Source organism: Bos grunniens, chromosome 9, assembly GCF_055505025.1.
Source record: "Bos grunniens cultivar Pamir isolate PY7600 chromosome 9, Bosgru_T2T1.0, whole genome shotgun sequence".
NCBI lineage: Eukaryota > Metazoa > Chordata > Mammalia > Artiodactyla > Bovidae > Bos > Bos grunniens.
In genome coordinates, this window is record NC_141173.1 from 9,089,409 (window position 1) to 9,111,547 (window position 22,139).

The 22,139-nt window shown below is 39.9% G+C and overlaps 1 protein-coding gene across 2 annotated transcripts in view; it reads left to right on the plus strand.

Annotated features, from left to right (window-relative positions):
* Positions 1 to 22,139, plus strand: part of ADGRB3 (adhesion G protein-coupled receptor B3) — an 888,911-nt gene that overhangs the window by 844,937 nt on the left and 21,835 nt on the right. For both annotated transcript variants that reach the window (XM_086316215.1, XM_086316216.1), the window contains 3 exons: positions 7,648 to 7,743; positions 9,485 to 9,524; positions 14,600 to 15,243. In XM_086316215.1, coding sequence (XP_086172341.1) covers positions 7,648 to 7,743; positions 9,485 to 9,524; positions 14,600 to 15,243 — 780 coding nt within the window. The remainder of the gene's footprint in view (positions 1 to 7,647; positions 7,744 to 9,484; positions 9,525 to 14,599; positions 15,244 to 22,139) is intronic.

Below are 22,139 nucleotides of genomic sequence, written 5' to 3' on the forward strand. Positions count from 1 at the left end.
AAATGGATCATTTTGTCGTGTCGGTGTATGAGGATGCTGGGGCGGCTCCGAAGCTTCAGTGGCAGGGCCAAGCTCGTCTCTCTTCTTTCCCTGCTGCTGGCAGGAGGGCTGGGCTGCACCAGATGAGGTCCCAGAAGCTTCATCCAAACCTGGGAAGCGATTTTGTAGCAAATGCTTAAAATAAACATGAACAGGGTTTTCTTTCTTTCTGAATCTCCCACTCCCTTCCAGTCCCCCCTCCTTTTTTTTTTGTCAAATTCCCATTTTGACTATTATTTTCATAAAAATACAGATGAGCAAAGTTATTTACAAGCATATAACAGTGAATATACAAGGCAGACAAGCCACCTTAACTATCTCAGTTAAAACAAATATTCTCTCCCAAATATATTATTTTTTTAAAAAATGAAACCAGTAATGGTACTTGATGGCAATTTGAAAAGAGGTGTATTGCACATAATATAGTTCAGATGGAGAGTTGCATGACTCTCCCAGATTGAGTTGCAGGGAAATTTGGTAGGACCCATGTACTACAGAAGAAGGTACATCTTAGTCCTCAGTGGAAAGAGGGCAGGGGCTTCAGTGGTCTTGGAAGATGAGGGGGTGGGTGATAGAAGACTTCAGAACCTGTAGGGGTCCTGAGGAAGAAAGTGAAAGTTTCACGTGGAGGAAAATGGAGAGAGGGCCATGGGCGTATGGCTTCTTAGAAATGAAGCTTGTGGTGAGTTGCAAAGAGTTGCTTCTCCTCTGAGACCTCCTGGGGCCCATGGAGGCATAAAGCAAGTGATAACATGATCCTGGAAAACAGGATGATTTTTTTTTTTTTTTTTTTTGATGGCTCTGACCGTGGCGCCTAGAGAAAAACAGAACCGTCGACATTTAAGGGTGCAGCACTAAGTGGTGTTTTAGAGCTTTCTCTTGATGGTGAGCAGAGGCCTTGAAAAGAGGCCACTGTATGTCACAAGGAAGAGATTTCAGAAAATGAGTGAGTAGCCCAGGGTGGGGAGGGTCAGGGTTCTTGCTTGGAGGGGAGTTGGGTTGAAGAGAGTGAGGTGAGTTGCTAAGAGCTTCATCTTTGTCAGGTTGAATTGAAGCTTCCAAAAAAAAATTTTCATTTAAAGATTTATTTTGTTTGTCTAGTTTTTAATAAGACAGAATGTGTGTCTGGAAATGGGAGAATGGCTAAAGGTACCACAATAAAGCTGGATTTTAGTTGGAACAAAGGGTAGGAAACACAGAGATGCCTTTAAATAGGCACGTGTACAGGAGCAGGCAAGGACCATGTGTAGCCCTATATGCTTCTCCCAGATATCACCAGCCTCCTTGCACTCAGGAGTCATCCCGTTTCTTGGTCAATAGACTGTTAGTCTTATCTTTCCTTCCAAGTTCAGCTTTTCTGATTGGAGCATAATTTCAGTTCTGTCATGAATATTTCTGTCCATCTTGATCCACATTGTGGTTCTCCAACTCCATACAGGGAGCTTCGCAAGAGGGTGAAACCAGGTTGACTCATAGGATATAGCATCAGTGAACAAGTTAAGACGCAGAGAGGTCATGGCAGAGATTGGCAAACTCTGGTGTGTCTGCCAGGTAGCATCCAGCCACGGCTTTCTAGCTCCCTTCTCTCTCCTTTCAGACCACAGAGCCCCAGCTTGCAACAGTGTTAAACTGGTGAGGAGAAGTTGAGTACATCTGGAATAAAGGTTTAAGATAAATGTAAGAAGAGGTCAGGAATAAAGCTTTTGTTTTCTGCCTTGACATGGACAGCAGGGGGCTCAAAGTATCTTCCGGGAAGGCGTGGGTGGAGGTGTCTGGTGTGTGACTCCCTTTCCTTCTTTTCTCATCCTGTGCTAAAGAAATGCTGTTACACTTTTTCAGATCACACATGTGAAATGTTATCGAGGGCAGCTTCTGTGACACTTAAATCTGATACAAGGAAACGTAAAACTCTGCAACAATTTTGAGACTAAGTGACAATCCCTTGAGTGTTAGAGAATTCCAATAGAAAGTCATTAGGACTGAAATCTGGGACCAAAGTCCATATTTTTCCTTCAACATATAGGAAATGATTAACCATGTTTGTTCATTTCCTTTCCTATCAGAGAGGTCAAATAATACTTTAATTATGTGTAGTTATTCATGGTGCTTCTGTGAACTGGTATAATACACATGAAACTGACAACACTCATTCATTTACTGGTGAAATGATATGAAATTTAATGTAATTTAAAAGCCATTCAACTATGAATCAATAGAAACAATAGTTGATATTAGATTCAGAAAGAAAAAAAAAAAGTTAAGCTCTTCTCCTAGTCTAACAATCTCAAATAAACGATCCTCGGAAATTAGAAAGTAAGGGAGACAACCCGGAGGTAAAGCTGTCTTCTTAAAAGGTGAAGATTTGGGGCCTGTAGCTAAATACAGAGCCAGTCTCCAGCAGTGCAGCTCTCTCCCGGAGCTCCCTCTAAATTGCAGCTCCGCCAAGCATTGCTCCGTGTTCTTCCCCAGCAGACTCTAAATCTGGCACTGACTTTCATCGTGGCATTGCCCGCTGTCTTCAGAGCAAAGCCCAGCAGAAATGCTCTTGCTAGCTGCTGCTGAGATGAACTGAGTCAGTGTCCCCAGGGGAGGGGCAGGAGCGAGATACACCCTGCAGACCTCCGAACGCTGTTCTTTCCCAGGAACCCATACACAGGAAAAGGGGGGATAGCTTTCTCAGGAGATCTTAGAGTTGCCCCCAGAAAGATTTGGCCAAGGTAACTTTGGTTGTGCCTGACGGGTCGTCTCAGAAGACACCTGATAGCTTGCTGTGGTCACCTCACTATATATTTGAAGATGTTTCTTGACACTTCTTTTTTTATTTCACAACATGATGTCAGCTTTCTGTAAAGTCTCCTAAATATTCCAAGGCTATTCACATATCTCTTCTTTGCTACACCACTGATGCTTTTTAACCCTCTGTCTGGCTGTCAATTAAGGTGAAATATCTGTGGCAGAGTATTATAAAAATAAGACGTTTTGAAATCTAGATATTAACTGTGCCACAATTTGTGTTAAATAATTATTCTAGACAGTTTTGTTTAAGAATTATATTTACTGGTCCTACATAAGTTTAAAAATTGATTGATATTGGAAGAACTCAGAGGTATAATGATTTTAGTATCTAAAAAGAACCTTTAAATTGGTACCTAAAGTAAGTGACTTGTTTTCCACAGATAGTCAACTTAAGGAGTGAAGTGAAGTTAAAGTCATTCAGTCATGTCAGACTCTGTGCGACCCCATGGACTGAAGCCCGCTCTGTCCATGGGATTCTCCAGGCAAGAATACTGGAGTGGGTTGCCATTCCCTTCTTCAGGGGATCTTTCCGACCCAGGGATCAAACCTGGGTCTCCTGCATTGGCAGGTGGATTCTCTACCATCTGAGCCACGAGGGAGGACTCTGCTTAAATAGTGAATATGAATCTTCTAACAATTCTTTTTCTTCCATCTTAATCATGAGGCAGGAAAAGCGTAAGGACTATTGTTGTCCAGTCTTGTAAATATGACTTTTGACACAAAACTTTAATTTCAGCATGCAGTAGTCATATCTGAATTCTGTCTTATGTTTGTTTTTATGCTTTCTCCTTGTTTGGAATTAAAGTCCTCAGAAACTTGTTTTTGTTTTTTTTTTTAACTTTTAGTTGTTCTTCACAAAAACAATTTAAATTAACTCACCAAAGATAAAAGTCTCTTTGCTTCCTTGATAGAATATTCATTTAATTATCAAAATGTTTCCAAATAACTACAGATGCATCTTCCAAGTACTGTCTTGCTTGAAACATCCTTTTCTGTGATAAAAGTATGTGGTGTGAGATCTAGTCTAATAATTCTTCCCTGTCAGTATTCAATAAATATTTAAGGTTAGCTCATCTAGCTTGCCTGAATGCAATCTTAAGATTTTTTTTTTTTTAAATCAGAGGAATTTCTGCTACCGATCTTTCTGAATTAAAAGGAATAGAGGCACTAAAAGTGTCAGAGAATTCAACACTTAAATCATGGCATTTATTGATATATGACCATTAAAATAACCTTGAATTTACTGCAGAATTCTTATGCTTTTCTGTTCTATATTTCTTGTGACTAGCATTGACTGACTCATGCAGCTGACATCATTCTCCAGGATAGACATACCCTTAATCCATTGTCATATTTGAAAGTTTGGTGGTTTAAGGTATCGAGTTTTTGTATGTGTGTTATGAAAAAGAGATTTCTGTTATATTTCCTTCAAGCAATCAGAGGGTGGATTTTGAGAAATTTAGAGGAGTTGCTTTTCCACATTTCATTGTCAGACAAAAATATCTTTGACAGCTGCACTTCAAAGACCTAAGAGTAGCTGGTGAAGAAGAGTTAAATTAACGTTTTTGTTTTACCAGGGGCCACTTTCATATTTTATATATGCTGGTGTTTAGAAGCAGACTTGAAAAACATTTGTGTGACCAGCCCCTGGAAGGCAACATTTCTAACATACTGCTTATCTTCCTTTATAAACTGTTCTTCTTTAACAGTTGCCTTGGGGCACAAACAAAAAATTAGCAAGTACCTATTTTTCTGACATTAGTACTTAGAATTTTTCTTCTACAAACATATGCTTTCTTAGTGCTCTCCCCCAAATGCAAATTTTTGTGAAACAGAAACACAGATCATCTAACAGTAGACTCATTACCCTAGTGTATAATGATCTTTTTTGATTATTAATTGTGTCTTTTTGTGACCTACAGCTATGACTTCTTAATCTAAGAAGTATTTGCTTCTAAAGAGTCTAGTTTGTCCACATGATGTCTCCTTCAAAGGAGAAGCTGGATGATTTATTTCCCAATGTTTATCCAGATCTTCAGGAAAACACGTTCAGGCTAAATCTCACTGAGCCTAAACTTCTGTTGATGTGTCTGAAAGAGACTCTGGGAAATTGCCTCACCTGGTTGTGTGAGGCAATTCCCTGTTCTTTTTTTTCCAGAAAATTCCAGATTTAGAAATATTAGAATATGTGTGCATGCTAAGCCGCTGCAGTCGTGTCTGACTCTGTGCGATCCTATGGACTGTAGCCCGCCAGGCTCCCCTGTCCATAGGATTCCCCAGGCAAGAATACTGGAGTGTGTTGACATTCCCTCCTCCAGGGGATCTTCCCAACGCAGGGACCAAACCAGTGTCTCTTATGTCTCCTGCATTGGCAGGTCAGTTCTTTACCGCCAGGGCCACCTAAAAAACCTCTCAGAATATACACACTACTATATATAAAATATTAATAGATGAACAAGGACCTACTGTATAGCACAGAGAACTATACTCAATATCTTGTAATAATCTATAATGGAAAAGAACCTGAAAAAGTATGTATAAATATGGGCTTCCCTGGTGGTTCAGACAGTAAAGAATCTGCCTGCAATACTGGAGACCCAGGTTCAATTCCTGGATTGGGAATATCCCCTGGAGAAGGAAATGTCAACCCACTCCAGTATTCTTGCCTGCAGAATTCCTTGGGCAGAGAATCCTTTCAGGCTACTATCCATGGGGTCGCAAAGAGTCGGACACGACTGAGTGACTAACACACACGTATACACATATGTATGTATAACTGAATCACCCCACAATACACCTGAAACTAACCCAGCATTGTAAATGAACTGTACTTCAATTAAAAATGGTTGAAAAAAGAAAAGTTAGAGAGTGAAAGAGAGGTCAGAGGATGTGGAGCCCATCCCCACCTCTCTTAATTCATAGCTATAGTGGTTACATTGGCTTCCCAGATAGAGCAGTGGTAAAGAATCTACCTGCCAATGCAGCAGATGTAAGTTTGAAACATATCTATGAAATCATAGCTGGTACTGCCAGTGACTCAGATTGCTTTTCAAAATGATTTGATTAGCACACACCTTAGAATATAATCGCTAAGTCGTGTCTGACTCTTGCAACCCCATGGACTGTAAACTGCCAGGCTTCTCTGTCCATGGGATTCTCCCAGTGAGAATACTGGAGTGGGTTGCCGTGCCTTCCTCCAGGGGATCTTCCTGACCCAGGAATCAAACCCGGGTTTCCTGCATTGCAGGCAGAGTCTTTACTAACTGAACTATTAGGGAAGCCTTATAACATAATAACACAGAGCAATGTATTAAGTAAGCATGTATTAAGTACAACCTGGGAAGAACAGGTTGTACAGTGGTAAAGAATCAGCCTGGCAGTGCAGGAGACACAAAGAGACAGGGGCTTGATCCCTGGGTCGGGAAGATCCCTTGGAGGAAGAAATGGCAACCCACTCCGGTATTCTTGCCTGGACAATTCCATGGATAGAGGAGCCTAGTGGGCCACAGTCCATGGGGGTCACAGAGAACTGGACACGATTGAGTGACTGAGCACACCACAGTGGTTGCATCACCAGGATCAGAACCTGAGGGGCGAAATCCATGTGGGTGGAGCTTTCATGATGGAGCTCAGCCAGGGCTCAGTGGTGACTAAGCTTCATATCACTTTCCAAGTCTTGCCATTTGGGAAGGAGGCTGCTAACAATTTATGAAATGGATGAGAGAAGCTGAAAACAACTTAATAGGCTTAGAGTTTTTCATGGCCAATAGATAAGTTCTGCACATCTCAAAAACAAAACCATGATAGGATATTTTATTCCAGTGCTTCTCAAAACTGGACATCATTATGTGTTTCCCTGGGTGGTCTCTACCATGTGCTTCGGGAAAGTAGAATGCCACATCATCTGTGCTTTGTTTTGTAACCGCAAAAGACAGATCATAACAAGGAGGAAATATTAATGGTATGAGGTTGGAAAAGCCAGATGTTCATAAAATGACCTTGCCCTTGACTCAGCCTATGCTCACGCCCACCCATCATTAGGGACCTGGTGAGTCACAGGAGCTAGAGGACTGGCTGGCCAGGGGGCGCCAGGGGATCAGAGTAGCTGTCAGTTGATTTGTGGGTTTGCTTTCATCTATTCAGGTTTACCCACATGGTGTTTAATGACGGCTTTAACGATCTTCATTTCCTGTCGATGTGTTTGCTCTTTGCTCAGAATCCAGTTGTAAATAAGTCTGGTCTTGCTAAAGTGCTTTTTCTTTTCTTCTTCTTCTTTTTTTTTTTTATGACGCTCAACCAGAAACAGTCATTTTTGTTATCTTTTTGTGTCGTTGTTTATATGTTTGTTTGTTTTGGACATCAGGGCATATAGTACTTGAAGGGAGACAAGAAAGGTTCTCCCCAGTATGTCTTACATAAGGCAAAAAAAGGAAACTCCCAAATCAATTTTGGCCAACAGATCATCTCGTTTTTCACAGTGTTTAAAGCCATTATGAAGATGATGCCATACCAAATAGTAAATCCCCCCTTGAAAGACAGGCATATTGTTTGTAGCAATGGAAATAAGCCTGCCCTCTGGCAAGAATGATTAGTATTGAGCGAGACACAGCCATAGGCACAGCTCAGGAGTCCCCAGCACCTCCGTCTATGATGATGGCAAGTGATGAATTCTCTGGTCATAGAAAACAGCAAACAAAATGTGTGTGAGATCATGAAAATAGCAATAACGGTTTTCTCAGTCAATTGCCAATATAGACAGTGTTTGGTAATTACCAAGAGAGATGAAAATGAACGTTTGTCCTTTTTTCACAGGTTCAGGATGCATTTAGATGTCGATTGAGAAACTGTCAGGACCCAATCAATGCTGATTCTTCCAGTTCATTTCCCAACGGGCATGCTCAAATCATGGTGAGCTTTAACTTCCCCTCTGAGTGTTGATTCAGTCATGGTTTCTCAAGGGAATAAACAATTGTTCTTACTAGTAAAATAGTGTCAGATTTCTCTTGAGTTGGACTGTAGTTCAGTCACAGACTTGGAGCTTCAGTACCAGATGATGGTTGCGTCCGGACTGGGTGGGAGTCCTGGATGTGTTACTGGCAGACTGGTGTGTTGAGTGTGGGGTTTCTGGGCAACACCCGGGGGGTATGTTCATCCTCACACAGAATTAGGGTTAGCAGTATATCTGTAGGATCATGTTTGTTTACAGATCAAAACATGCTGCACCTGCAGTTCTGGCCTGAAAGCCAGACCTGCCGTGGTCCTCACCTTGCCTGCCCTTCAAACTCCTCAGAGGAGCTGCACTCCAGACCAAGGAAACAAGGATCCCTGGGGTGGGACCTGGCCTGGGGGGAGACCCACGACAAAGACCACCACCCTAAAAGCAGGAAGGGCAAACATGCTCCCAGCAGAATGGTCAACCACTGTGCATGAGTTCTGACTGCTGTTCAAATAAGGGATACTTTACACATAATCACTTCCATATATTTTAGAAATGAAGTGAGCTTTAAGCTATGTCATTAACAGCAAGGCTTAATAGAGTTTTCTTCATAATATACCTGATTTATTATCAATGTGTTTGTATTAAGCAACACAAAAATAGCCTAAATGATATGCTAGTAACTAAAACAGGAGAAAGAGTAATTTCTTTTTAAAAATAAAGAGATAAATACTGATATCTTGAATCTAAATATTGATTAAAACAGGCTAATATAATTTCACCATTAAATAGTGACAGTCAATCCTAAAGGAAATCAACCCTGATTATTCATTGGAAGGACTAATGCTGAAGATGAAGCCCCAATATTTTGGCCACCTGATGTGAAGCGCTGACTCACTGGAAAAGACCCTGATGCTGGGAATGATTAAGGGCAGAAGGAAAAGAGGGTGACAGAGGATGAGATGGTTGGGTGGCATCACTGACTCAATGGACATGAGTTTGAGCAAACTCCAGGAGATAGTGAAGCAGGGAAGCCCGGCATGCTGAAGTTTATGGGGTTGCAAAGAATTGTACACAACTTAGTGACTGAACAGCAACAACTATTTGTTTACAATAAAAGTTTGGAGAAAATATGAGGATGGAGCTAAACTCTAGCAGGCTCTGGGCCAGATTAGTATTGTTTAATCTTCAACTTTAATCCGTAAACCCTAAGGCTTTTGTCAGATTTGCATCAGAAAACCCTAGTTTGATTTTAAGGGTTTGACAAAGCTATATAGTAAGATATTACAGTATTAACAATATATTCAAAGTGAATTTTTTAAAATGTAAATAACAAGGACATTTATTTACGTATCTTCACAATATTTCACATTCTAGTATTTTCATTGTGAAATTGAAATTCCTTAATTAATTTCATTAAGGAATTGCCTTAAAATTCTGTTCTTTCATATCTGGTGTTAGAGGACCATAGGTACAATATTGCCTTATTAAAACTGTACAACATATTTCCAACTGATTTTATCCAACATATGGTTGCTAGAAAATACTCTTGAAAGCATTTGATTATTCCTTGAGAAACTTCCTTTGCACAAAGTATTAACAATATCCTGGTACTGCCTAGTCAGATATTTGTTAACTTCAGATACTCTGGTCAGTATAAGCTTGAGGTCTTCATTAAATGATGATTCTATGTCTTATTATTTCTTGTTACAGACAGACTTTGAAAAGGATGTAGACATTGCTTGTCGATCAGGTAAGAATATTTGAATTTTGAAAATGCAATCATTAGATGTTGAATCATTTTTATGTTTTTCTTTTTTGGTTTTAAAGAAAGTGCTGTAGTTTACACATCATATATTCCTATAGATGAGCAAATTGAGTCACCTGGAAGCATTGTAATAGCAAATGTGGGAGAGGAGGAGGGAATGAGAGAGAGAGAATATGAATGGGGAATGGGAGGAGGTGAAAATGGTTGACTGGGAGCACAGATCACAGGAAAGCACTGACTTGGAGATGGAAGCCTTCCATCCACCTCTCACTGGTTGTCAGGTGCAAGTCCAGTCAGTTTGGTGTCTCTCTGTGCCTCAGGTTCATCATCCATGTAGGAAGGATGAAACACCACTGTGTGTGTGTGTGTGTGTGTGTGTGTGTGTGTACTATAGGTTTATTGCTGTATTTGCAGAGGGGACCACGACAGAGCATGCACACGCCCTGCTTAGAGACCTGGGTCCTGTGACCATGTCCCCAGTAGCTGTCCTCCAGCCTGTCAGTTCAGTTCAGTCGCTCAGTCGTGTCAGACTCTTTGCCACCCCATGGACTGCAGCACACCAGGCCTCTCTGTCCATCACCAATTCCCGGAGCCTACTCAAACCCATGTCCTTTAAGTCAGTGATGCATGCCATCCAACCATCTCATCCTTTGTTGTCCCCTTCTTCTGCTTTCAATCTTTCCCAGCATCAAGGTCCTTTCCAGTGAGTCAGTTCTTCGCATCAGGTGGGCAAAGTACTGGAGTTTCAGCTTCATCAGTCCTTCCAATGAACATTCAGGACTGATCTCCTTTAGAATGGACTTGTTGGATCTCCTTGCTGTCCAAGGGACTCTCAAGAGTCTTCTGCAACACCACAGTTCAAAAGCATCGAATCTTCACTCCTCAGCTTTCTATATAGTCCAACTCTCACATCCATACATGACTACTGGAAAAACCATAGCTTTGACTAGATGGACCTTTGTTTGCAAAGTAATGTCTTTGCTTTTTAACATGCTGTCTAGGTCAGTCATAACTTTCCTTCCAAGGAGTAAGCATCTTTCTAGTTCATGGCTGCAGTCACCATCTGCAGTGATTTTGGAGCCCAAAAAAATAAAGTCTGACACTGTTTGCACTGTTTCTCCATCTGTTTCCCATGAAGTGATGGGACCAGATGCCATGATCTTAGTTTTCTGAATGTTGAGCTTTAAGCCAACTTTTTCACTTTCCTCTTTCACTTTCACCAAGAGGCTCTTTAATTCTTCACTTTCTGCCATAAAGGGGGCATCATCTGCATATCTGAGGTTATTGATATTTCTCCCAGCAATCTTGATTCCAGCTTGTGCTTCATCCAGCCCAGCATTTCTCATGATGTACTCTGCATAGAAGTTAAATAAGCAGGGTGGCAATATACAGCCTGTGAATACCACCAAAAGCAGATGAATAATGCCTCTTTATACTGGGAAAAAATACACTTTCTTTTATTTTTTGTTCATTTGTTCTAATGGCACCTTTGAGAATAACAGTGAATATCCACATAACCTTCATCCAGATATTTGAAAGCAAATACTATTTAGCCCAATCCCGGTCTTTTTTTTTTTTTTTTTTTTTTAAGATTAAGCAAACTGTGTTCCTTCACTCATTGCTCAGCATCCTCCCAGGCAGACATCGTGCCCCCTGGGGTCAGTCATTTAAAATTATGGTACCCAAATTTTAAGTATGGTGCCCATTTTAGCCAGCACTTATCACAGTTGGCTCTTTTCCTTATATTAATGTTGTGTACATTCACATCTGATTTCATAGCAGCTGGTAAAATAATAATCCCAAGACTTTTTGTAGTAGCTGTCAGGGATTTCCTAGGCTATGATTATGTAAAGGTTCTGCTTTTTTTCTTTTTCCCTTAAAGAAAAACTAGCCTTTGCATTTATCTCTATTTGCTATTATCTTACTAGTTATAAGTTACCATTCTATCCATTTGAAATTTTTTGGCCATTGAAACTTTGATAAGAATGCCTTCTAAATAAGTCTTCTTCCAAACTTTACAAATAAAGGAATGATACTCATCTTGTTCTCTTTTGTTAAAATATGCATTTCCCCAGATTCATTGCATCCAGAGATTTAGTATTCTTAATATTAGGCCAGTACCATTATTTTATTAGAAAAAAAATCTTTTAATGTTTTCACTTTCGGTCTGTGCCCTTTTTTAGCTGAGCTTATCAAGAACTTGCTCTTGTGTTTTTCTGAAGATTTCCTTCCACGTTGTATATTCAGTGTCAAAGCCTCAATTCCTGGTCTCTGAGTAATCTTTCTCCAAGTTTTGTTGAAATTTCCTTTCCCAAAGAGTGGCACGTATCTGATTATGCAAAATATTCAAGTGCTTTTTGCTTTGTTTTGGTTTTGTTTGCATTTTGCCTTTCACTACTTGATTTATTTCTCTCAAAAGTCTCATCACTTCAACATCGTGTCTGTATGTGTAGGTGGTGTTGATTTGTTTATGTTGTGTGTTCAAAATTTGGATATCTACATTTTGAGCATGTCAAAGGAATAGTTACATTTCTCATATAGAGTCAACACTGCTTCATAAGATGAATTGTATTTCCCCAAATATTTGATATACAAATTTTCAGTAAAGATGGCTGTATCACTGATAAAAGTGTGCTACTATAACTACAAATTATATTTATACAAACTAAATATATGTTATACAAATCCAGATTGAAATTGAAAGTGTTAGTCACTCAGTTGTGTCCAACTCTTTGTGACCCCATGGAGTGTAGCCCACCTGGCTCCTCTGTCCATGGGATTTCCTAGGCAGGAATACTGGAGTGGATTGCCATTTCCTTTTCCAGGAGATCTTCCTGACCCAGGGATTGAACCTGGGTATCCTTGACTGCAGGCAGATTCTTTACTGAGACACCAGGGAAATGCAGATTATGCAATCAATATCCAGTACCAAGATTTAATTGTAGTTTATGATATATCACAAAAGTAAAAACTTATCTATATGTACTTAATAAAATATAATAGGTCCCCATAACTAGCCTTTAAATTATATTGCTATAAATTTTGGATTAATATTTGCTTACAGTTTAAGATTTAAAGATTCTTGCCAGAATTTGGAATTATTTTAAGGGCTACTTTTTGGAATATTACTAAATGCATTAATTTAACATAGTTTATCTCTGAATATTTTTATGTAAATTGCTCCTGACAATCCCAATTCCTTACATTAAGATGTTTGGAAATAATTTTTTAATGGAATTATTCTAATTCTTAAATAGAATAGTTAAATATAAAAAGTCACACCAAATTATGGATTAATAAAAATATGCGATGTAGAGTAGATTTAATATCTTTGTTTGTTTTGTTTTTAGCTTTTTTTCTGCTCTTTTAAAAAAACTTTTATTGGACTATAATTGAATAACATCTTTAATATATTAAAAGAGAGAGAAACCTAGTGCAAAATTAAATACAGTAACTCTAAGATAAGAGATATTACGTGAATGATACCTGTCTTGAAATAATTTGAAAGCGTCTCTTCTTTGTGATAGGGAAAAACATTCAGAATTTTCTATTTTCAACCCTTGCTTTAATGCATAACAATTAAGATGCTATTTGAAAACTTGGTAATGATGGGTAACCCTGAATATGTCTGAGACTTCTCACAAGGAGACAATAAACCAAATACTTTAGTTGCTGCTAAGTCGCTTCAGTCGTGTCCGACTCTGTGTGACCCCATAGACGGCAACCCACCAGGCTCCTCTGTCCCTGGGATTCTCCAGGCAAGAACACTGGAGTGGGTTGCCATTTCCTTCTCCAATGCATGAAAGTGAAAAGTCAAAGTGAAGTCGCTCAGTCGTGTCTGACTCCTAGCGACCCCATGGACTGCAGCCCACCAGGCTCCTCTGTCCATGGGATTTTCCAGGCAAGAGCACTGGAGTGGGGTGCCACTGCCTTCTCCATGCCTAACAAAGCAATCAGTGAAAAGGGCTCTGCCTGTTGATAAGGCAGCGCTGGGAGCCCCTGTTGTACCAATGAGCACACAGAGCTGGTCTGTCTGTTTTCAACACGACCATCACCAAGAATATTTCTTCAGAATGTCATTCTCTTAGACTTTGAAACTGACAGCTGTTCACAACTAAGCAGGCTTCAAGTCATTCTGCCTCCACGACACATAAATTATGGCTTCCTTCTTTATAGAGAGGCAGAAAAGAGAAACTAAAATATATTTTAATAAATAATTCTGAACTATTCTGTTGATGGTTTTTTCTTTGATGTGGTTTATGTTTTCATTTTGTTCTCTTTCTTGCTACAAGCTATTGTGCATTTTTTAACTTTTCAAAGCCAGTATTTCACAGTCTTAAACTGGAAGTTTTAGAGACTTATACAGTTTTTTCTGCTTAAAGTCAGTTGGCACTTTTAATACCCACTCATGAGCATTGGAGCATATGGATGAATTGATCTTGTAAAAAGAAAAGACCTTGCTTTTCATGGGACTGAAAATGATAAATACATTTGAACCCTGTATCTACCTGACCATATGGACTTCATAGATAAATACTCCTTAGTTTTCAACATGCATAAATTTTGAAGGTATTTCTGACAACGTGGGATGAAATTCTCATTGATTACCTCTTTCAAGAAGTATTTTAATGAGTAGAACTTGTAGAATACTGCAGAGGGGAACCCTTTAAGAAAAAGTCAAACTCTTGTGAATATATCCATAATTTTATAAAGCCCTTTGCAGTACACTGATGGAGAAAATTTCTCAGGGAACCTTCCTTTCCTGTGAAAGTAAGGCAGAGTTATTTAAGGTTAGGGCACTGAGATTTTTGCAAATCTTTTTATCAGTTTTCAGATCTGCTTTAGCCACCTGAGATCTATCATATCAGAATCAGAGCATATCAGAATCAATATAGAAAGATTCAGTTATCTGGACCAGGTACAAAAAATAGAAATGTAATTTTTGATAATTTTTATTTTATTAAGGAAAATGTTTAGTAAAACAAGGAACAACAGAATATAATAATAAACGATAAGCATGCATTAACTTTCTTTTATTGCTTTTATGTTCTGATTCACAGTTCTTCATAAGGATATTGGTCCCTGCCGAGCAGCAACAATAACAGGCACCCTTTCCAGGATTTCTCTGAATGATGATGAAGAAGAAAAAGGAACAAACACTGAAGCACTTAGCTATTCAACATTGCCTGGAAACGTCATTTCCAAAGTCATTATTCAGCAGCCCACAGGTCTACACATGCCCATGGGTATGAATGAGCTAGGCAATCAATGTTTGAAAAAAGAGAACAGTGAATTGCGGAGAACTGTGTACTTATGTACGGATGATAATTTGAGAGGGGCGGATATGGACATCGTCCATCCTCAAGAGAGAATGATGGAGAGTGACTATATTGTGATGCCCAGAAGTTCTGTAAATACCCAGCCATCAATGAAAGAAGAAAGCAAAATGAATATCGGCATGGAAACCCTGCCCCACGAAAGGTTATTGCACTACAAAGTGAATCCTGAATTCAACATGAATCCTCCTGTCATGGACCAGTTCAATATGAACTTAGAGCAACATCTCGCACCCCAGGAACATATGCAGAATTTGCCCTTTGAGCCTCGCACAGCTGTGAAGAACTTCATGGCCTCTGAGTTGGATGAAAATGCAGGATTATCAAGAAGTGAAACTGGATCAACGATATCGATGAGTTCTTTAGAAGTAAGCAATGGACCAAGTCTTCCCTTAATATTTGAAAGACAGATAGACTAATAGACAGTCTGACTGATAGATTCATAGACTGATAGATAAATAAGTAGACAGATCAATAAATAGATTGATAGAGCAATAGAGAGACTGGTAGATAGACTGACTGATAGATGAGAGATATAGATAGCTAGATAAACTGAGTCACGGGGCACTGCACTGGGGAGAAGTGCAGCACCCTTAGCTTTAGCTTTTGCGCGTTTATATTGCTATGTTGGGATTAAAATTCTGTTTTTTTCCAGTAGAGCATCAGAATCCCCTTTCTCAAGACTATATTTTTTTAAAGAAACCCTCTTTATTTTAAAAAGATACTTATATGTAATAATTTTGTCATAATGGGAACCAATAAGAGCATTCCTGAACAAACAGAAGATCCTCCTGACGTTTCTCAGGTACCAGAGGTTTTTGATGGTTAAAGTAGTTTCTGGATGACATTGAAGACTTTAACCAAGATCTGGACTTTTTGTTTGAGGGCAGCTCTTGAAATAACAAAATTGAAATGTCTCAATGAGGTCTACCATTACACTGATTATTATAAACGTATGATTACCATAGATTGATATCTTTCAGAATAAGTATATTGCTTTTAGCTCTTGAAGAATTATGACCACTAAATGTTTTGGTCTTAAATTGTGAACTCTTGGGAGGCATATAAATTAAGCAGGCCAAGAGACAGGACCCTGAGGTCCAACCACATGATTTTTGCAATAAAGCAAGCTCCCCTCAGCTTCTTTCTTACCCACAAAGTGATGCAAAGAGTAGTCAACAGGTATCAATATTGCTCATATTTTATAACAATTAATCAAGTAATATCTAAGTCAAATAAGACAACTCATGTATAATAGTCTTTGATAGACACCCTGTTGCTATTTTGTATGTGACTTTTATATTCTTTACCTTAAAATTTTTCTATAAACGCACTATTGATATGGGCTTCCCTGGTGGCTCAGTGGTAAAGAGTACACCTGCAGTGCAGGAGACATAAGTTTATTCCTTGGGTCAGAAAGATCTCCTGGAGAAGGAAATGGCAACCCACTCCTGTATTCTTGCCACGAACAGAGGAGTCTGGTGGGCTGCAGTCCACAGTGTCACAAAGGAGTTGGTTATGACTTAGCAACTAAACAACAACAACAACATTACTGATATATTGCATATGTTCAGTATACAGTGCAATACATGCCTTATTTTATATGCATTTCCAATTGTTTTAACATAACAGATTATCTCACAATACGTTATAATTGGTTGCCTGCTCTTTCTATCAGATGTTTGCTGATAATCTTAGGTTCTAGTGTTCAAAAGTGCCCAGAGCAAATTACCCCTCCCTTCTCCCCACAAAGCTGTGCCTTGTACTATGTCAAGATGAAGAGAGATCCTGAAAGTTTATAGTAACTTGTGTGGTATAATTTTGAGGTTCTTCCCAACTGAGTTGAGGGAATTCTAGACCAAAATAGGCATGCAGACAAGATCTAGGATAAATCCCTAAATTCTAAATCAGTGTTAAACAAAAGACAGTTTCTGAGGAAAATCATTCCTTGGAACCATAGGCATAGGGGCAGTGAGTCCAAGTTGAGTCCTGAGTGGCTGGAGCTCCCTCAAGACAAAAACAGGCTATCATTCTGAACTAGCAGAAGGGCTACTGTGTCTGTCTCTAACTTGCATATCCCCAACAGTCGCAGGTCTATGACAATAATGACCACGTAAACACAAACTACATAACATTTATTCAAAGTCAGAAAAGTTTCTCAAAGAATTTCAGTGATTATGAATATAAGAACATAATACCATAAATAATCATAATGACCATATGAAGTTTTTCTACATAGAATGACTCTTTAAAATGTGCTAGAGGGATTAGAATGGAAACATTACAATATTTTGCTTGTTCTAAAAATGTTTTATGTCTAAAAACCTTTCTGGGTTTGATATTGTATAGATTGTGTATGCTTGAACAATAGACTGGATTTCCAAGTGCTGCTTTGTTCCATGGTAATTTTTCCAAATCTCTGTATTAAATATAAGCATCATGTATCAGTATGATTCAGCCAAAAGCTCTGCACTTAAATGACTTAGAAATCACAAGGCTCACATCTTGAAAAGGAAGAAAATTCAGGATTCAGAATGTAAATTCAGTTTTTCATTTTCATTCTTTCAAAGAGTTTAATAGTGAGTAATTGCTTAGGGTGACCATTTTAGGAGGCAGCTGAATATATAGATGTGGGAATGAATAATAAAATTAGCATTTATATAGCATCTTTCATTAGCTGATCATCAAATCACCTTAAAATATGAATTAATTAATCTTCACAACACCTCTGTACAATGCATAAGTTTTTCTAATCCTTGAAGTAAAGTCATTTGTTCAAGGTTACCATGCAAGTGCACAGAGAGTATAGGACCTGAATCTTTCTATCCTCACCAATTTTACACTGACTCAAAGAGACAATCATGTGCCTGAATGTTAACATGAGAATCACTTTATAAAGTTCATTTAACCCAGGTCAGACACTTGGTCATATGGAATAATGACATGGAATGGATGAAGCGTAGATGTGTACAGCTAGCCAAGTTTGGGAGCAGGACTATGGCCGTGAAGGTCCAGTCTGGTGTGACTTCCTCTGTGGGCAGAGTGAGTGGTTAACTGCCACAATGTCTGTAGCCAACCATCAGGGAAGATGATATTCTGACACTAGAGGAGAAGCAGAAAGATGCCTAGAGCATCAACATGGAGCGTGGGGAGCAGCAGTAGCCAGGAGGTGTCTTGAGACCTGGAAGAGCGTAGGAAGACAGAAGGGAGTGGCCCTCTGGCTGACATGAGGCCCTGGCGCAGTCTGAGTCTTCCTGGAGTGAGAAAGGAGGGCCCAGCCGCAGGGGCCTCTTGCCCAGGAAGCTGGGGCAGCAGAGGACAGCCAGATGCCACCAGAGCTTCTCAAGGGTGTCATGAAAAGATGTTCACAGTGATTCAGAAAGTCGCCTCCAGAGGAGTGGGTGTTCGCAATTTGCCGAGGTGGGAAGTGGTGGGGGGAAGAAAGAAGAGGGTGGAAGCTGCCAGTGCTGCACAGAATACAGTGTTGCTGAGGAAAAGTGCAGGCGAGGAACAGCAAGAGGCAAAGGAGAGAAAACAAAGCCAAAGAGTGGGTGGAAGTGTTTATTCAAGTAAGCAGGAGGCACCAAAGCGAGAGGGCGACTCCCCAACCCCAAGACTGTGCCCGCAGAACAGGTTCCGACCTCCGGGGGAGCCTGTGCAGCTAACCCCCAATTATTCCGTGTAGAAAGTTTCATAAATGCATCAAGTTGTGTTTTTTGTTCTCTTTTGTTTTTGGCATAAAAGTACATCCAACTTCTCTCCCCTCTTAAAACTCTCTGGTTTCTTTCTTTCACGAAATATGTTAGCTGCCATTTTCCAAACTGTATCCATTCCCAGAACGGACTTGTTAAGCAAGTCTGAAAATTTTTAGATTTCCACAATTATGGATTCATTGCAATATGCCCATGGTAGAATTTCTCATGATGGCTTCAGGCCTGGATATCATCTAGTTGCTTTCCTTAAAGCTAAGAAAGATGAGGTTGTTATTAGGATTTAAGTCCTTTCCTTTCAGTTAAGGAACAAAATGTGTCGAGTGAATGGTGTGTATATAGACAACTACAAGCCCCTGTGAAGCAAGTGAGGGAAAAGGAGGATCTGTGTTCTCAAGCCACTGAGGACTGTGAGATATAGTTTAAACCTTGGGCTGTGGTTCCACTTACTTATTTTTTTTAATTATAGATATATCAGTATAAGAAGATAGGTCAGTATTTGTCTGGACTCATGGCCACACCACTCTTTACTCTGTGTCTGGTAGCTGGTATATCTAAATAGGACATATTTCCTCACTCAAAAGTCTTCTCAACTTGGATGTGGCTCCAAGTCAAGAGACCCCTGTGCCCCTGGGTCTCTTGGGGGTTGATGCAGGCTTCTGGCTAGGTGAGAGGGCTGGCCACGAGGAAACACTGTGAGGCTGGAGGCTGGTCAGAAGAGGGAAGCCAAGGTGTTTCTCCTCGCTCTGCTTTGGGCAGCACCTGCGTCTTTATCTGCAGTTCTGTGGTGCCTCCAGCCTTGGCTAGATGCCTCAGCCCCCGGGGTCAGGTCGCTGTGCCATCTCCCTTGTCTGTCCCTGTGGGAGGGGAGCACTAGCTTCTTCTCCTGTGAATCCCTGCGTTCCTCTGTGGCCCCTTATGTGGCTTCTCGGCTCCTCCATCACTTGGATTCCTGTGAAACGCTTTGCTCCAGTGTCAGCACTTAAGTGGTTTCTCTTATTCTCCTGACATATCTGGCCTAAGCTTTTCTTGTAACTAAACAGAATTAGATAGTCAATCGCACAATTGCTGTTTTAAACAAAGTTTTGCTGCTCCAGGTTTTCTGAGTATTCAGGTATAAATTTAACGATGTATCTCAAAACACGCTCAGCCAAATCTCTCTCTGTTTCTAAGTGCATAAAAAGGGACAGCATTCTGTGCTAACGTTTTATATGCCAATTTTCCTCTGGACATGAATTCTGGAGATCTCAATATAATGGCTTTGAAAGGTAAAACATTTTAGCTATAATGTCACATCACAGGTGCCTCCCTTATGGCTGCGGTGAATATCAAATTGGATAATGTGTGTGAAAAATCCTTTGAAAATTGTAAAGAGCGCTTTAGATGTAAGGTGGTGTGATTATTATTTGATTACCATTATACCTTAAATATTGCTGCAGAAACTTGATTGCTATAATTAAGTCAATATTCAAGATATTAGACAAAGTATTATGGCCATGCTTGGGGACTGGAGACTCCGTCACTAACAGAAACAATTATAGAACTGACCATTGGGCAGAAGCATCTTTTTATTATGTAAACTTTTTTCCCTCATGTAGCTGTGGTGAAAGAAAGCCTTTTCCTTCTTCAGTGTTTTGTTTTTGCTGCTGGGTTAGGGGATTTTGTCTTTTATGCAGGCACACAAAATTAGGCAAGCAAAATTAGCTCTAATAAGTCATTTTTCAAAATGAATGATTCTCAAGTTTCATTTACTCAGATATTTTGAATGGATATGACATCAAAGCTTTCTCACTTGAGTGAGTTCATTGCTCAGTTTGTAATGGAAACTTTTAATGGCACTCATATTGGCATTTATTAGTCCATGGAATTTATTCCTCACTGTGAATATTCTAAGATCTTGTCCAGCTTAATCTGCAAAGACACAGACAATGAAGTATTCCCTTTGAGAAATTATTTATCATTCTACAAGACTTCGCTGTGCAGAGACACGTCTGTGCACATCCTATTCCCCTGAGTAGCCCCATATTGGTGGGCATTTTCTTACTCAGAATTCATCCTAAAGAATGTTTCCTTCTATTAGTGATAGGCCTGAATTCCTCTAAATGGTCTTGATCCACTTGGCTGTCAGCTGATCTATTCAAAATGGTTTTCTTTGTGTATATAGTCCACCTGCTTATACAAATTCTCCTGGAGTCTTCCTGAGAAAAATAAAACCAGAAAAACAAGTCACATTGTTTTGAATTTGTTTGGCTTCCATAGTGTAGCTCCTTCAATCTTTCAGCTAATTTTGTGAATGTCTACTACTGTGCCAGGCTCTAGGCTAAGGTGCTTGAGATATAAAAGTGGTCAAAACAGATGTGGATCCTGCCCCTTTGGTGAATAAACCCTATGGAAGAGATAGAAGGTGAACTGTTAACAAATGAATAATCTGAAAGTGTGCTGTGCTGGGCAATAACCGTGGAATGTGTGAGAGAGAGGCTTCTTTAGATGAGGAGAACTGAGAAGACTTCCAAACCTCCATTGAAAAGTGAAGTTAAGAAGGAACATGGTTTGTGAGGTGCTAAGGGATCAGGTGATGTTTCAAGAAAAAGAAACTGCAAGTGAAGAGGCTCTGAGGTAGGAAAGAGCTTGGAATGTTCTCATAGGGTTAAGTTCAGTTCAGTCGCTCAGTCGTGTCTGACTCTTTGCAACCCCATGAATCGCAGCACACCAGGCCTCCCTGTCCATCACCAACTCCCGGAGTTCACTCAGACTCACGTCCATCGAGTCAGTGATGCCATCCAGCCATCTCATCCTCTGTCGTCCCCTTCTCTGCCTGCCCCCAATCCCTCCCAGCATCAGAGTCTTTTCCAATGAGTCAACTCTTCGCATGAGGTGGCCAAAGTACTGGAGTTTCAGCTTCAGCATAATTCCCTCCAAAGAAATCCCATAGGGTTAGAAGACTTGTGAAGTGAGGGGCACGCTTCTTATAGAGTTGGAGTAGGAAGAAGAGACGAGACTTTTTAGAGCCTTGTAAAAGAAGAGAAGCAAATGAGACAGATAAGCATTTCTCATGGTCATTTCTCCATCCATTCATCCATCACTTTGATAGTGTGGAAGAGAGGATTAGGATCCAGTGGCAATGGGAGAAGGTGTAGAACAGAAAATTGGAGGACAGTTAGGAGACCACTGAGGTCATCCAGATGAGAGATAAGGATGCCTTTGACTATGGAGGAGAAGCAGAGGTGGAGAAGATTGGGCAGATCAAGATGTGTTTTGTGTTCACATGATGAACAGATGGCACTGCTGGCGGATGAACAGTGATGCCAAAGAGCGTCACTCGACGAACTAGATACGCAACATTTCCTGTGATGGGAAGACCTGGGAATAAGGTGTTTGCAACTTAAGAGATGGTATTTAAAACCATGGGAGTGGATGAGTTCATCCAAAAGAGAATATGTGAAAAAAAGACAACTATGCAACTCAACATTTAAAAGCAGGGTGATGAGAAAGAGCCAGCGATGGAGACTTGGCTGAGCTGCAGTACATAAGAGGGAGGAAAAGAAAATAAATGG